This window comes from Athene noctua, chromosome 10 (genome assembly GCF_965140245.1).
Source record: "Athene noctua chromosome 10, bAthNoc1.hap1.1, whole genome shotgun sequence".
NCBI classification, from domain to species: domain Eukaryota; kingdom Metazoa; phylum Chordata; class Aves; order Strigiformes; family Strigidae; genus Athene; species Athene noctua.
In genome coordinates this window covers 17,910,258-17,926,256 of record NC_134046.1, presented here as the reverse complement: position 1 = coordinate 17,926,256, position 15,999 = coordinate 17,910,258, and the positions used below count along the sequence as shown (strand labels likewise).

Here is a 15,999-nt window from a genome sequence, read left to right as displayed (position 1 = left end):
GCCCCGCACCGTGTACGTCTCCACCAGCTCGGAACCCAGGACTCGGGCCTCCCGCGGGGGCTCCTCGCCGTCCTCGCCCCCCGCCGCCGCTTCCATGACGCCGCGAGAAGCGTAGAGGGCCGTCCGCCGCCGCGCTCACGCTGTCACCGCTCCCATCCGGCTGCCGCCACCACCGCCCGCCCCGGCCCCCAGCCCGGCGCTCTCTCCCGCCGCCGCCATCTTGCCCCAACCCTCCCCTCCCAGGGTGCGGCCCGCCCCGCCCGCCGCCTCCTTATTGGCAGCCGCCGGCGGGGGCAGGGGCGGGGCTTGGAGCTGTGGGCGGGGATTACCGCGGGGAGGCGGGACTACGGCTCGTCGGGGCGGGGTTTAGTGTGTCGGGGCGCGCATGCGTGCTGCGCTCCCAGGGGCAGGGGTGGGGCAGTGCCGGTGCCAGGCTGTGCCGTACAGGGGAGCGCCGGGCGACATGCCGCAGCGCAGGCACGGCGGGGAGCGCCAGGCTGCCCAGGTACGCTGGTGTGCGCAGCGCACGCAGCCCGGATCTGGCGTCGCGGAAAGGTGCGGCGCAGGTCGATGGTAGCGCAGCGTGTTTGAATTGAACCGCAAGAGGGCGAAGCCAGTCCTGTCTGCAGAGGGCTGATCTTCCTAATAACAGCGTGCTGCGGTGCTCAGGAGTGCCTGCATCTGGAAGCAGTGCTGGCAGCGGCCCAAAGCAGCACCTCCCGCAGCCGCAGACAGCTCTTGATGGAGACCTATGGCCACCATGTGCTGCTGAAGGCTTGGACACTGTCGTGTTGGGCCAAGGCACTACTAGAGCGGTTCTGTGACCAACATGCCTGGTGCTGTTATCCCAAAAGAAGGGTTCTTTCACCCAGTGTTCGAGTCAATACACACAGGGTCAAGGTACTTCTTTCATTCCATGTCTGCGTAGAGTGGTATTTTTGCTGACTTTATGCTTTTCAGGCGATCAGCTGTTGGGCCTTTTGGGGCAGGATGTTCCCCTCTTACCAATCTTCTAGCTCCTCTTCAAGTGTGTAGTCATTAGCAAGGCATGCACTGTTTATGCAGAATATCAGGCTCACACAGTAGAGCCAGTGGTTAGTGGTCCTCCTCAGAAGATCAGTGCAGTACATTCAGTCCTGAATTAAAGTGTCACTATAGCATAGGCATTAACTCAAACATATAGTTTTACTCAGTCTATAGTGTCATCTCAAAAACAGAGCTGAGAAGCTGGGCTGATGGATCAGACCTGCATGGACTTGGTCCAGGGCCTCACAGATAAGCCCAGAGTGAACTAAGGGTATTGTTTTGTGGTCCCAAAACTGGGTTCTCTCACACAGTGTGCAATAATCCAAGCAACACACTGAGTAGAGGTATTTGTTTATTATTAGTCTGCAGGATAGGGTGCCAGGCATCTAACATAGCCAGCACGCTAAACAATTACAAAACAGGGTTTATATACTTTCTCAGAGTTAGTAAGAGTCCCAAGGATTGGTTGATTAGAAAATGTGGCGTATTCTAAAATAAGGTATAGAATTACAGCACATGTGTTACTTCATTAGCATATTGTTTACATATTAAACAAGTGGGATTTTCACATTTGAATGAGGGTTAGTTTGTGCAAGGTCCTGGTTTTGGCTCAAATATCTAATTTTTAAGACTCTTCCTTAATTGCCTTTGCATAGCTGAGAGTAATAGTATTCTGCCATATATTTGTCTCTCAAGGCTAAGCGTGACAGCATCCTGCGATATATCCTTGTGTTCCTAATTAGATGTTCCTCTTAGTTATAATGTTTCACTTGACCTAATGCCCTTCCATACTAATTCTCAGAGGCTTCACATGACAGTTTGGGGTGACTTCACTGACGTTATGGATTCTGCTTACCTCAATTCACTGTCCCACTGAGCACAGGGAAGTGTTTCAAATCTGTGCTCACAAAAGGGATCTTGCCAGGAATTTGTAAAAGAAGTGGAGAATCTTAAAGGATGGGAAGTAAATCCTCCTCAGTCTTTTCCCAGTGAACACAAGTTGCCCCAAGGGGAAGGTCACAGGAGGTTTGGGTAAAAAAGCACCTTCCAGCAAAATGAAGGTGACATCCCTCTGTCCTTTCTTATGTTACCTGAGGGAGGACTCAATTAGCTGCAGTGTAGTGTCATTAATAGTAGCAGAAATGCCAAATGTCCTGGGTGCACATGTGGCTTTCAAAGTCATCTGGACAGAAAGTTCCTCAGTCCAAGGGAGCTGCGGTGCAGAGGGCGTAACACTACAAGGGGGAAATGCTGGTGTCTGGCAGATGCAACCAGGACCAGGCAGCAGATAAGCAAACATACCTCTGCAAATGGAGTTGGATAAACCTTTTTTGATTTTATTTTCACTGCCTTGGTCAGAACTTAGCCAAAGGATGATGTGTGTAAGGAGAAAACATGTATAGTAAAGGCAGCCCAAGAGGGATTTTCTAGCGCTGTCCCAGCAGCAGCAGGAGCTGCTGCTGAGCTCAGCGTCTTGATGAGATAATAAGTGGTTTCTGAGAGCAACTTTAATTAAGCTTCCTCTGAATGTCCCATCTCCTTAATTAAATAACAAGTTGTAGCACTCGCATGGCTGTCAGTTTTGATAGGTACCCTTCTCTTCCTAAGGCAGTTTCTGCCTGCAGGTGCTGAGGTGGGTCATGGTGTGACAACCTGGTCCTGGCTCCCAGAGAAGATGTATCAACAGGACCAATGCAGCTGGGGAAGGGGGCAAACAAGCTTGATCACCTAAAACCCTCCGAGGAGGATTTAGGTAGCAATAAATAAAAGAGCTTTGATGCGAGTGGGTCTGGCCCCACTCAGGTCTGGGTGCCCCATGCAGAGAAGGGGGACGCTGGAATGTTTTGCTGGCGTTTGGAGCCACAACAGACCGCCCAAAGAGCACTGCAAACACCCCTGACCTCAAATAAAATTTCAGCTTAGCTGGACTTCTGCTTATTTCCTTGTATTTGACGTGAAGGATGCCTCCGCTTGTTTTGCAGCGGGTTGCAGCTGCCTGGAAAGGAAAACCTGAAAGGAGATTTTGGAGAAAAAAGTGCAGTAAACCCTTCTGCTTGTCTCGGTACCTTGGACTGACTGACAAGTGCATTGGCATGTTGGGATGCAGCTGAAGCTGGAGCTAATGCACTGTACCTAACCTCAGCGACAGCTGGTGTGCCACCAAGCTGGCCATGCGCCTGGATTAAGGGTGCTTGTGTTGCAGCCCTCTTCAGGCTATAGCTAGCTGTGCTCGGTCTCTGATGTGGCTCTCGTGCAGGAAGGCAAGAGAAGCAGCAGGAGTGGATGGTTTTCCCTGGGACCCCTATGCCTGCTGCAACAGCTTCCCCCAGCACTTTGCACGGCAGAGGCGCTTGGTTTCTCTACAAAACCCCAATTCTCAGTTCTTTTGTAAGCGAACTGCTCCAGAGAGCCAGGGGATGCTGGAAGCTTTGACTCCAAGCAGCAAGCAGGGAGTTAGGGGTTGACAATGACACCCCTTTCCTGCACCTCCCTCCCCAGGAGGAACATCACCACTCGTTGTGCAATGGCTTTCATACCTCCCCTCTAGGCATACCTGTGTTTTGTAAGTCTTGGTTTGCATCAGACGTTTGCAGAAGCATGGCTTTCCCATGTCAGTGTGCATGGTGGCAGTGGCCCACATTTCCCCTCTCTAAGCAGACAGAGACCCTGCTTCCACATCCCAACCTGGACTTCATCCCAGCTGCTCCAAGAGTGTGGCCATGACCCTTTGAAGGCAATGTTAGAGCTTCTGCTCCCGCCATGCATCAGCCCTAGATATATTCTGATGCATCCCAGGGGCTGTTTTCAGAGGGATGACTCAGAGCCATTGCCTTCTGGGACAGAGGGATGGGGTCAGGTGTGACTCCTCACCCTCTGCAATGTGTCTGGCTGTGCCCGGGACCAGCACCTGCCACCCTGCCAGCTCTGCAGGCAGGGAGAGGCAGGAGAGCAGCTTGGGGCTGGGGTTCTCCTCAGGGCAGCACTTCACTGGGGGGGGGGGTGTCTCCATGGGGTGCCCAGGAGGGCTTGGGTGATAGTTAGTTGGTGAGAGACAGCAGATCCCCCGTCCCCGCCTGTGGCTTCACCTGAGAACTGGCTCCAATGCCCTTTAATAAAATAAGTATCTATCCTTTTTAGATTTTTCTGTCTTTTCTGTGTTCAAGGCAACCAAAATATTAATATGTTCCAATTCTGAAGACTAACATACCACAAAAATTAAGTCCTTAAATGCAGCTATTTTCCTTTTTATTACATCTGCCATCCCTGTGCTAGAAGAGGAAGAGCCCACCTGAAGCCTGGGTAAATCAAGGCCAGCAGGCACCCACAGGACCGCAGTTCATAGCAGGCTCTGCAACAAGTTAATCTTTCAGGACTGCAAAACCTGGGAGCATGTGGTGTGGGGACACAGTCTGTGCTCATCTATGCCCTTGCTTCGTGCTGACACCACCCCAGGTCTGTGGCTAATGCCACTTTGCCTAGGCATTACAAAGGGACAACAGCTTTCTTCCTGCAGCATGATTTCTATTAAAGGGATTTTTAGAAGGCATGAAGCCTAACAGCTGCATTCATAGTATTTTCAGGTTTGCTAACTAATGTGGATATGATCTAGCTGGAGGCGAGACTTTGTCACCCTGAGCCACTGGAGCCATCTGTAGCTCCTTTGGACACAAGAGGGAGTCCTGAATCACCAAAATGAGAGGTTTTGCTTTGATTGCTGTGGATTAAAACGCTTTTCCCTGCACTGAGAAAACGCTGGTCACTTGGAGGCCTTTGATACGTTTTGCTTTCCACCATGGTGGGGTAAATCCATGGTAAATCCAGGACCGTGGATTTTCCCTGCTTGCAGAGGGGACAGGTCAGCTTGCTGGTTAGGTGAAGTGAGTCCTGGTTTTCCTAAAGGATCAGGAATTATCCCTGAAATCAAGCACAGTTGATAGCCCCCCCTCCCACCCCCCATTTTTCAATCCCAGCTAAATGCAGAAAACAGAGGCAAAGCTCCATCTGCCGCCACACATCTCACTGTGGCATCAGGACTGCAGAGTGCCCCCATCCTCAGTGCCCACAGCATTGGCTCCTCCGAGCGCATCAGCCCCAGCCGCATGTCCCCCGTGGGTCTGGGGACAGAATGACACCCCCTGGCCCCACTGCCCCCAGGGGACATTTGCTGCTGGACAGGGATATTTTGGGAGACATGCCTTTCCCATATTACCCGATTTAATTAGGCACAGTATAATCTTTCTAATGCAGCTTCCAGCAGGGGAACACATGGGAGGTGGAGGTGACATGGTGTCATGCGTCCAGTCAGGACAGCCAAATACCGGCCGAAACCCAACTGAAAGGGCTCGCTCATTCCCCATCGAAGTCACGAGGAAACCTCCAGCTGCCCCGGAGTGGGGCTGGGGCTGGCGCCGGACATGCCAGCCCCGGGCTCGGCAGTGTCCCCATCCCAAGGCATGCAGGCGAGGCATTCCTGTGGGGAAGGGGATGGGCGTGCAGGGCTGCTGGTGGGCTGGTCACATCCCCCGGGGCGGGCACCCCCCTATATCAGCCGGGCTCACGAGGGCAGCGCTGGTGGAGTGTGACCCCGACGTCCCCCGGCCCCTCACCCCCCCTCTCCAGCCATGGATGACATTTATAAGGCAGCGGTAAGTGCCTCCCTTTGGGGCTGTGCTTTTGGGAGGTGGGGGCTTAAAGCGTTTTTTGGGGGGGTTATAGTTGATTTCCCAAAGCTGTGACAGTGTTAATTCAATGGAGCAATGAAAATAAGAAATAATTATAGGGTGGCAACTTTTAATCCATATCATCATCCAGGACACAGATCTTTCCCACTGATGGCTGTGAAGGTTTCACACTCCTCCTGTAAGTGTGAAACTCTCAACTGTGCTGCTAAATTATTTACAACTACTGTCCTGGTTCCCTGCTGTAAGGCAGGGAAATGGCCCATAGGTGACGTTATAAATCGCAACAAAATCTTGAAAGTATAAGATGTGGCTGCTGGTTTTAGCCCAGACAAAGCAGAGCAGTGTTTCCCACAAAATGAACGTTATTTGTATGGGTTAGACCTCACCCTCTTCTTTATGGTCCTTTAAAATTCTGCTATTGCTACATTTCCCCCTTACTTAGCTGAATATTTTTCTGGGAGATTTAAAAAAACCTTCAGGTTTTGTAAGTTATTTTCAAACATCCTCCTCTGCTTTGCCGCTCCTGATATCTGCTCTGCAGAAATCCAGAATGTGAGCTATGCTCTCAGGGAACGCAGAGCATCCTAATGGCTATTTTAACTTACACAGCTGCATGCTGCACTCACTGTGTAAACCCAAACTATTTGGTCTGTAATAAGAACACTGCATTATTTTGCAATGTAGACACACAGTGATATGAGAGTTGAATAAGGATGAAAATAGATTCTGGACTGTGTGGATTGCTACTGTGTCCCTTCCATAACCGGAGTTAAAAATAAAAGCTTTCTGGTGATTTTTAAATTTTCTAAAAATATATAGGATCAGGTTTGATTTTTAACCAAGGGCACAAAAAATACAAGTCCTATTTTAATTCTGAGGTTTTTAGAGGGAAGACAGATGGTGCTTGATAAATAATTGAAGAAAATACCAAAATGCTCACACCTCTCCTGTCCTTTGGTCAGCACTGAACCTCGTCAAATGGAACCCCCCTAGCAATCCCAATAGTGTGAAAAGGCTTAGGAAAGGCTGTACAATAAAATGCCAAGTCCCCCAACCAACACCTCCAAAAGGGAGAAAAATGTGACCTGGAAAATCAAGGAAAATCCAGACCTCTTTTAATTAAGCTAAAAAGCTTAATTAAAAAATTAAATACATTTTCTGTTACTCAAGGCACAGGTCCTCTCCATGTTGTTTAGGAACCTCATGCCTGTAATTAGGGAGAAGGGCTGAAAGGCAAGCCAGTGATGCCCACAGCCAAAAGGGTCTGCCTGTCAGCTGGGACAGCATGCTCACAGCATGGGCAGGGTGCCCTAAAAAGAAAGTGTTCCCTACCTGCACGCTCCAGCCCCTTTCCAAATCTCCGCCTCAGAAGTGGGCAAAAATCCACAGGTGAAGGTCATCCCTACCCGAAGCCTGTGGGCTTCAGCAGAGTTGGACCGTGGAGGAATTTAGCTGAGAAAAAGAAACTGCAGCAACAGAGAACAATCCCAAAATTCCTACCTCAGAAACTTATCCCAACACAGACCCCTTGACCAGGGAAATGGGCCATGCAAAAGACCCAGTGGGTTCCCATAAGGATTGTGCTGCTGGTTTGCAGGTGGGGGCACGCTGGTAAATGTGGGGCTCAGGTCCTGGGCATTAACTGCCAGCACCTTTACAGAGGCAAAAGAAGTCCAAGCCAAGTACAGCTGAGACAAACAGCTTTTTCATGGATCTATTCCCCAAGATTTTAACTGCAAGAAAACATTTACCTGGAAAAAAAATTCAAGACCTTCACCTTCCCCTGTCTGAATTCGAATGGAAACATGGGATGAAAAGGAGAGCTGCTAAAAGCAAAATACAGCAGATCTGGCATTACCACAGCTGCCGCAGTGCTGTGAGCTTAGTGCTTGTCTTCCCACACAGAGAAACCTGTCCCTGCAATGATGTGGAGGGAAAAGAGGAATAAAGCTGCAAACAGCACCCGTGGCCAGAGGGCACTATAAACAGCTCAAAAGGCATCTCTCTAATAAAAGTGTCACTCTGTGGTTACAATGCATTTAATTTACATACAGCATAGCTCCACATCTATCATTTTAGTAGTCAAGGAAATTTCAAAATTGAGCATTTTTTTTATTTGCTGCATGCTGATGGCATATATTAATATTATATTTATGCCAAATTCCCTACATGCAGCCAGAGAACCCAATGGATTTTCATCTTGCCCACTCATGCCTAGATAAGGGTGTGCAAACACAAAGCTATTCTGGGAGCATTTTTAGGCTCTGTTAAGCAGCGCTAAGAACAGTGCCAGGGATAAGTGTGCAGATAAAGGGATGCAAGGATAAATACCAAAGCCTAGGAACAATCGGAGCAGCTCATCTTTATCTCTAGCACCTCTCTCACCCGGGCTTATAAATAGTGAATGCACTAAGAGGGTCATGTTACCCGAGTGGCAGGACGATGGTTGTGGACATTGGCCAAGGGCACGTTGCAGCTGCCCTTGCTGTGCCCAAACAATAGCCACAAAGGGGCTGCAGCTGCCTGCCTGCCATCAGTGGCACCAGGGCCACGGTGCACTTGGGTCTCCTCCTGCAATGGCAATCCTGCCATCGTCCTTAGCGCTTTCTGACTTGTTCCTGTTGCGTGGGAAGTGGGATAAGGCTCCCTGCCTGCTTCCCACAGGCTCTGTCCCACTAAGAAACAGCGCTTTCCTCACCTCTCGCTGCAAGCAGGAAGAATTTCCAGCTGGCTTTTGCAAAATCATAGCTCTTTGAGGCAAAAGCATCAGCCTTCCCTCAGAGACAGGGTGGCACAACCCTGGGTTGCGATGTTCTGCCCCAGCTGAACCATGGCGCGGATGCACGTTAGGGACTGCTTGCCCTGGCGTGGTAGTAAGGAGACATTAGTGCGGTCAGGCACCCTCTGCACAGGCCAGAGGCAGTCCTGGCAGGGGATCATATCTGGCTGACTCCAGGGAGGCTGTGGACCAGCATGGGATGGAAAAGTCAATGTTTTCATGGATGCTACCAAAGGGGCAGCTGGACACAGTGGTGGGGTCAGCAATTTTAAATAAGCAGTACCTGCAGGCAGGAATAAAGCCAAAGAAGGAAATGCACTTAAAGAGGTATGACACAGAGCTGATGGATTCCTCTTTGCTCTCCTCATTGATTATTTTCATTAACTCATGTTAACTAATAAGCTCCCACTGATTGTCTGCGGGGAACAAATTAGGGTAGGGTTTGGGAACAATCTGCCATGCCATTTCAGCTAATGTCTAATGGCTCCGTGGACCATTTCTTCAGGGAGCTACCCAAAACAGGCCAAAGGGAATAGCAGCTCCTTTCAGAGGCAGAAACCTTTGTAATAAACCCTGACTCAGATGGAAGTAGACCAGCTCTCAACGCTTTGGATAGTGCAGGGAGTTTTCTGAATGTAGGGCTGAAAAACAACTTCACATCCCACTGTGAAGCCTGCCAGCAACAAGAAATTAAAACCCAAATAGTTGACAGAGACAAATGCTTTTCCCCATGGGTCTCCCCTGCTTGTGCAAAGGCTATTTCTGCTGTGTATCAGACACTGCTGCTCTAGAGAAATGATGCTCACTTCAAAGGAGTTGGGAATAGGGTTTTTTTTTTAAGAGGAAGAGTCTCTTAGACTACAAAAAGTTGCAGCGTCAAAACCCCACTGGTTCTACACACCATGGGGTGGCTGTTGTGAGGCTTCATTGACCTTTGCAAAGGCTGTTGAACAAATAACATGTCCTCTTAACAATCAGTGATGCTGACAAGGAAAAATGACTTGGTCTCTGTGTTTTCCTTACAGGTTGAGCAGCTGACAGAAGAGCAAAAAAATGGTAGGTGCATCTTTAACCTAACACTGCAGCCTAAAGACAAGCTCCCCAGCCAGCAGCCTAGCTTGCCTCAGCAATTACACCTCAGAAAATGCTTTGGCCAGATTGGCCAAAGCAGGGCATGACCCAGGGGTTTTGATCCACCAGCGTTTCAAGCGAAGCAGTTTCTCTGTGTGTGTGCGGGTGTCCCCACCACGCCATGCCCTGGCAGTGCTGGGGTGCAAGGGCAGGGGAGGCTGTGCCTGGGATGAGATTCCTGCCCTGGGGGACCTGCCCACAGGGTCGAGGTGTGGGGAAAGACCCCCCACATCTCCTCTCTGCTCTCTCCCCAGAGTTCAAGGCTGCCTTTGACATCTTCGTGCTGGGGGCAGAGGACGGTTGCATCAGCACCAAGGAGTTGGGGAAGGTGATGAGGATGCTGGGGCAGAACCCCACCCCTGAGGAGCTGCAGGAGATGATAGATGAGGTGGATGAGGATGGTGAGACACTTGGGTTTCTTCCACTCTTCCAAGTACTATCGTCACATCTGCAGGCATGGGGGGCATGGTGTAGGTTGGGAGCACTCAGCACCTGTGCAGTGCTGTCAGGATCCATGCTGGGGACAGCCACATCCTGTGGAGAGCATCCTGCAATGCTGTGATTCTGAAGGACACTACATAGCCACCAAACCAGCGTGGTTCCTTTAGAAAATTTCCAGGCAAAGAGAAACTATTAAAAAATATTATTCCTATAATGATCAGACTGCTTGAACTAGCCTTGGTGGGTACTCTGAATTTGCACAGATACATTTAAAAAACAAAATATAGGTCAGATGTAGCAACTGCCATTTCAGAAATGCCACAATTAAAAGATGTTATCATTGGGAAAGCCTTTCACTGCTCAAGTATACACACACACACACACACATAAATAACTGTCAGTATTGATTAAATCATTGTACTGGTGATCACACATAATGAAATCCACTGTGTGCAAGTTGGGCAGAAATACTATACTAAATAACCAGAAAATAAAAAAGCAGTTAAAAATCAGGCAAAAAAGGAAAAAAAAGCTGTGTCAGTAGTGTACTGCTGGCACAAAACCCCACTGCATGAATACCTGCCTTCTGGATGAGACGGACAGGTATTTCCATAGCAAGAATTTCCGTTCATTGGTGCTTCTAGTAGGACCTTTGGTTCATTTTGCCTTGGCAAAAAGACTGTAAAAGGCAAAAATTCAGTGATGACATCAGGGTGCAAGGGCCTCAGTCACTTACTCCAGTGTCCTAAAAGCTGCCTCTTGCTGCAGAGCTGCTCTCCTGTGTTTTGGACCTTGGTTACTAAAGAGAAGTGTGATCTCTCACTTGGCATTGCTCACCCACCCACCATAGCACCAGCTGATAGCATTTATTCTGCCTGCAGGCAGCGGCACTGTAGATTTTGATGAGTTCCTTGTTATGATGGTCCGGTGTATGAAAGATGACAGCAAAGGAAAAACTGAAGAGGAACTCTCAGATCTCTTCAGGATGTTTGATAAGTAAGAGCTGCAACCGCAGCATGGCGGGGTGGTGGGAGCGGTGCAACCGCCCTGGCTCCCCCTCCCTAATGTGTCGGTCTGTTCCTCGCACAGAAATGCTGATGGGTACATCGACCTTGAGGAACTGAAGATCATGCTGCAGGCAACAGGAGAGACCATCACCGAGGATGACATAGAAGAACTGATGAGAGATGGTGATAAAAACAATGATGGCAGGATTGACTATGATGGTAGGACTCTTTCTTGCATGCAGTTTGGTTGTGAGCCCTCGAGCATACCCCAGGCATCTCCCATGGTCTTGGTTACCTTCTTGGATGGGCATGAGCTCATACAGGCAGTGCTGGGCAATACACCTGACCACAGCCAGTGTTTGCACAGGGTTGGGGGGTTTCTTACACTTAGCAAGGGGCCTGGGGCTGCTTTAACTGTCCCCATGCTGTGAAAGCCAGCCTGCACTGAAGCAATGCTGCTTTTCACCAGCGACCTGCCTATCCCCTCCTGCCCCCTAAACACAAGCACCATCTCCAAAGGGCTGTATCTTTGAATGTGGTGCTGCTGAAATGACCCCCAGACCATTTCTGAGCTAAGCCAGTGGCTATGTCTGTCCCCGGGCACTCACCTCTGGCATTTTGGTGGCAGCCAAGTGTGATGCTGGACTCCAGTGACATTTGCAGTGAGAGTCATGAAGAGTCCTTGCCACAGCCAGAAGAGTGGTAGCCATCCCCTCTCAGCCTCTCACGCACTGGGGGGATGGAAAACGAGACAGGGCTGGGGAAAGCTGCCAAAAGTGCATTTGGCATCTGCGAGGGCACTTCGGTCCCACCTCACACTCCTTGTCTCCAATGTCTTCCTCTTGGCAGAGTTCCTGGAGTTTATGAAGGGAGTTGAATAAATCTGAGGCCAGATTGACAGCCTGAATCTCCTAAACCCCTCCAAGCTCTGCATCTCGTCTCCTTGGCTAAGTCCCCTGGCTACCGGCATGAAGACTCAGTGCTGAGAAAGGTGGCCACTGCGAAAATAAAATGCGTTAATACAAAGTGCTTCAGATGGTTGTTCCTTGGAGGTTTAAAGAGACCTTCACCCTGGTCACATACCCAATGACTAAAGGGGCCACTCCCTGGGGATGTGTCAAGAGCCCACAAGCTGTGTCTGGCAAGGTGACTTCACAGCTGGAGCTTTAAACCTCCGAGGATGTATTTTGCTGCCAGCTCAGCAGCAAAGCCTGGCCCGTGGGACCATTGGTGCTCAGTGTGAAGCTGCCATGTTGCATCTCCTCACCCCTGCCATAGTGAGCAGGCTCAGGAGCCAGCAGTGGTGCCTGCTGGTTTAACTGGAGCATTGGCAGCATTTTAGTGACAAAATGTGGATTAAACCCCGCTTACGCCACCACTGAAATCCACGAGAGAGGGACAGTCCTTCTCCTTCCCACTCTTGTGCCGGCTGTCCTGAAAGGACATCCCTTCCTCCTCCCTGCCATCCTGATGGCCATCCTGTAGCACATGCAGAAAGAGGATCTCAATTTTCTTTGGAAATGTGAATAAAAGCTATTCCTAAATTGGACTGGGTGCCTCCTTCCCATCTCACCCAGGCTGGCAGGAAGCAGGTGGCAGCACGAGCCCCACAGCACCACATGGTCCTCCAGCAGCCCTGGATGGAAGCCTCGCTGCAATAACAGAAACACCCAATTTTCCCTCAGAAATCATGTCTATTTGGGCCACAGGGGCCCTGAGCAAGGCATAACCCTGCTTTGGGACTCAGCCCCAGGTGCAGGAGGACAGCAAGGCTGAGGAAGACAAGCTGCGCTGTCCCCAAGGGCCCTGGGCACCATCTTTTCTTGTCCCAAGGAAGTGTGGCATTCCTGCGGCATTAGCAGCTCTCCCAGCACATAGCTGCCTCCTCCCATTGAATTACAGCCCCAGCAGAGCTCACGCAGTCGTGTTGCTAAAATCAAACATTTACCCAAGCAAAATAAACATTGGCAGAGCAAGGCATGAGACTGTGTCAGTTGCAAGCCCAGCAATGCTGCCCTCAACCCTGGGCAAGCATGCTGCCATGCCAGTGCCCCGCTGCCTGCTGCACTGTCCTTTTGCCTTTCTTCCCAGAACCAAGGGTTGGTTTTTTTTCCCCCCTCTGTGGAAATGACACCCTGAACAGTTGTATTTCATATGACATGCTCTCATTTGTAGCAATAATGAATTATTGTAATTCAGACCAAACAGGCTTGAGGTGAAAGCAGGCATGAGAGATTGTTTGGAAGGATATGGCTGTGTTTTCTCTGGATGATGAGCACCAAATGTTTTGTCCAACCAGGGCGTGTAACATCAAAGAAACTGAGGAAATTAACCCCTGTCAGCTACAGCAGCTGATTTTCCTTAAAACCCAAGATATTTTGGGAACAATCCTAATTCAAACATCTGGGTGAACTGCTCAGAGGGGTCTCCCCAAGGGTCCCAAGCCCCCAGTGCCTTAGCTCCTGCCGATTCAGTAGAACTGCAGGTGTACCTGAAGCCAACAGACACAGAAAAGTGTTGGGTCAAACAATCCTGTGACCAGAAATGTTCTTGATTGTTACCATCTTCTGCTTCGAGTGAATCCATAGCCTAGAGATCAAAAATAATAATCTTCCACCGCCCCAGTGTAGCAGCAGAAGTCATTTCCCACTGAGAGCTGCTTCCGAGGACACAGCTGAAACATTATACCCCAGGCCTGGGAATCTCCACAGAGTTGAAAACACCTGGGCTTTGGTCACGAGCCAAGGTGAAACCAGGTCTCCCCACAGCCATGGCCATCCAGTCCACAGGCAACCCACCACACGTTCACATCACATCTCAGCAGGCATCACCAACAGCCCCATCATCTTCCTCTGTCCCAACATCCAAGAAGGACATCTCCAAGATACTCTCCGCTGCTTACTGATAGCCTTAGGCTCACCGAAGAGTGAACAAGAGAAGAAATAAGGTTAATTCCCTCCCTTCAGTCAATTTGGTGGCTTGGAGGAGGCTTGGATTCTGCTGTGACCCCAGGGAAATGGATGACTGCAGAGCCACCCCCCTTGGTTCAATGGCACAGGCAGCAGCAAGCCACAACCTCACTGGCTACCCACGCTTTTCCAAGAGTAAAACAGGAAAGGTGGTGGCTGGAGAGAAAGGACAAAGGTCTTGTAACAGCTGAAACTTGTCCCTAGAAGAGCAGACACACTGATGCTATTTGGGCTTTTTTAGTCCTTAGACCAGAGGTGCCAGCAGGTCAGCATGCTCTGCATGAAGTCAGAAAAACTGCTGCAAGACCCATTTGCCTTAACATGCTGCCTGTCTTCCAAGAGTAAGACAATAAACACTGTGGGGTGGGGGTACTGTGGGAGGATTTCGGTGTTGGCTAAAACATGGGAACAACTGTATTAGAAATGCAGTGTGACATAACAGGGCAGCAAGTGGTTAGATGGCTGAAAAAACAGTAACCAGTAGTACAGGATCAGCCTGGTTGAAGCCTCCACAGAGGGGATGTGCCTGGAGATGTGCTAAAGATGAATGAAAACGACCTAACAGAGTCCACGTATCTACACAACTCTGTATAAATTTCCAGTTTTCCCTGCATATGAACTTATGGTGCCCAAAGCCTTTAAGAAACATGTCCACATGCACTTTTATTAGGGAAAAAGTCATTGAAACATTTTTTTTTAAAGATCAGAGAAAAAGCCATTTCCCACTCTCTAAAACAGCCCCTGCATCTTTGTCATCTTAACTCCCAAGCTGAGACAGACACTGTGCTGGTAGGTGACAGCAGCCCCTGCAACCAGACACAGACACAGTTCTCAGGCCATCTGATCTATTTGCTTTTGCCGGTAGTAGATTTAATTCCTGCCCTGCTTTGCAGCTTTCCAGGGTATTTAAGGCCTCTCTTCAGTTCCCAGTAAAACTTTGCTATGAGAGGAAGATCTGAGGACATTTTGTATGCATCCCCCTAATAAAACCTCTGCATCTCACCTACAGTCATACACCTTCCACCAGAGCAGCAGCAATATGTGAGCTAAGGTGCATCAAACATCTCACTGCGCCAAGCCCCTGTTGTGTAGAAACACCTGCAACAGCCTTGAGACTTGGGCAAAGCACAACTGTGTTCTGTTCACTGCTTTTTGCTTGAACACACTACTGAAAGGTGGTAAAGGAGGACAGAGCAACACATATCCAGTGCTACTTTTCATTTTCACCATGAACATCGAGATACTCAGTGAATACTCTGCCCCATCAGAGCATCTTGCAGTGTGTTGATCTCTCCTCCTGGGTTCAGCTCCATGGCTCACCTTTGCCAAATTGATTCAGTATCTGGTGACACACCCTTTGCTCCCTTTTTTTGGTTTGTTGGTTTTTTTGGGTGTTTAGTCAAAGTGAAGAAAGGAGCCAAACTGGAACTTGATACCGAGTCCTCTTAATTGCAAAGGGGAGATCATCTGTAGCAAGTATGACATACAGCAGCAGCAAGCATGAAATATATAACCTCATGTACTGCAGTAACTGAGTAGAGAGACACTCTCAAGCTCATTGGCCTCCTGCAGGATACCAAGGACTTAATCATAACAGCTTTGAAGTTTTTACATGTCAAAAGTGACAGAGCTTTGCATAATGGGAATAGTTTCAAGTGGGCCACAGCTGCCAGTTCCTCCTCCTGGGCTCTGTATACGTAATCATCTCAAAACAGATCTTCAGTCTGACTTGCCTGTCAGAACTTAAATGATTTCACAAGGCAAGTGAAAGAGGATGAGGACACAAGGCCACGCCAGCACAGATTCCCCTTCGCCACTTTCCCTTCTGGGCAGGGACAACTTCTACAAGGAGGGAAGTTGTGGGCTTAGCTGTCACTGGGTTAGTGCAATAGGTGATCAACTGCAGGAACACCCTGTGTGCAGGGAGCAGGCAACAACAAACCTGACACCAAGCCGCTGTGGAA

The 15,999-nt window shown here is 49.5% G+C and overlaps 2 protein-coding genes across 3 annotated transcripts in view; one reads left to right on the top strand and one right to left on the bottom strand.

Annotated features, from left to right (window-relative positions):
- The window catches only part of NISCH (nischarin), a 32,151-nt gene extending 31,932 nt beyond the window's left edge, over positions 1–219 (bottom strand). For both annotated transcript variants that reach the window (XM_074913984.1, XM_074913985.1), the window contains exon 1: positions 10–219. In XM_074913984.1, the coding sequence (XP_074770085.1) occupies positions 10–96 (87 nt within the window). In that variant the 5' untranslated portion in view covers positions 97–219. The remainder of the gene's footprint in view (positions 1–9) is intronic.
- A 5,290-nt stretch (positions 220–5,509) lies between these two features.
- On the top strand, positions 5,510–12,615 carry TNNC1 (troponin C1, slow skeletal and cardiac type). The gene is made up of 6 exons (XM_074913983.1): positions 5,510–5,672; positions 9,513–9,543; positions 9,873–10,019; positions 10,941–11,055; positions 11,149–11,285; positions 11,916–12,615. Exons 1-6 carry the CDS (start codon positions 5,649–5,651, stop codon positions 11,945–11,947), a joined length of 486 nt encoding a protein of 161 aa, XP_074770084.1. The 5' UTR covers positions 5,510–5,648; the 3' UTR covers positions 11,948–12,615.
- Positions 12,616–15,999: the final 3,384 nt, after the last annotated feature.

What these genes read in the sequence shown, in the direction of transcription:
- TNNC1 (XM_074913983.1), top strand. Translation starts at nt 5,649, where the DNA reads ATGGATGACATTTATAAGGCAGCG. An exon ending in AGATGAGGTGGATGAGGATG is followed by an intron (nt 10,020 to 10,940) that starts GTGAGACACTTG and finishes TTCTGCCTGCAG; the next exon opens with GCAGCGGCACTGTAGATTTT. An exon ending in TGGCAGGATTGACTATGATG is followed by an intron (nt 11,286 to 11,915) that starts GTAGGACTCTTT and finishes TCCTCTTGGCAG; the next exon opens with AGTTCCTGGAGTTTATGAAG.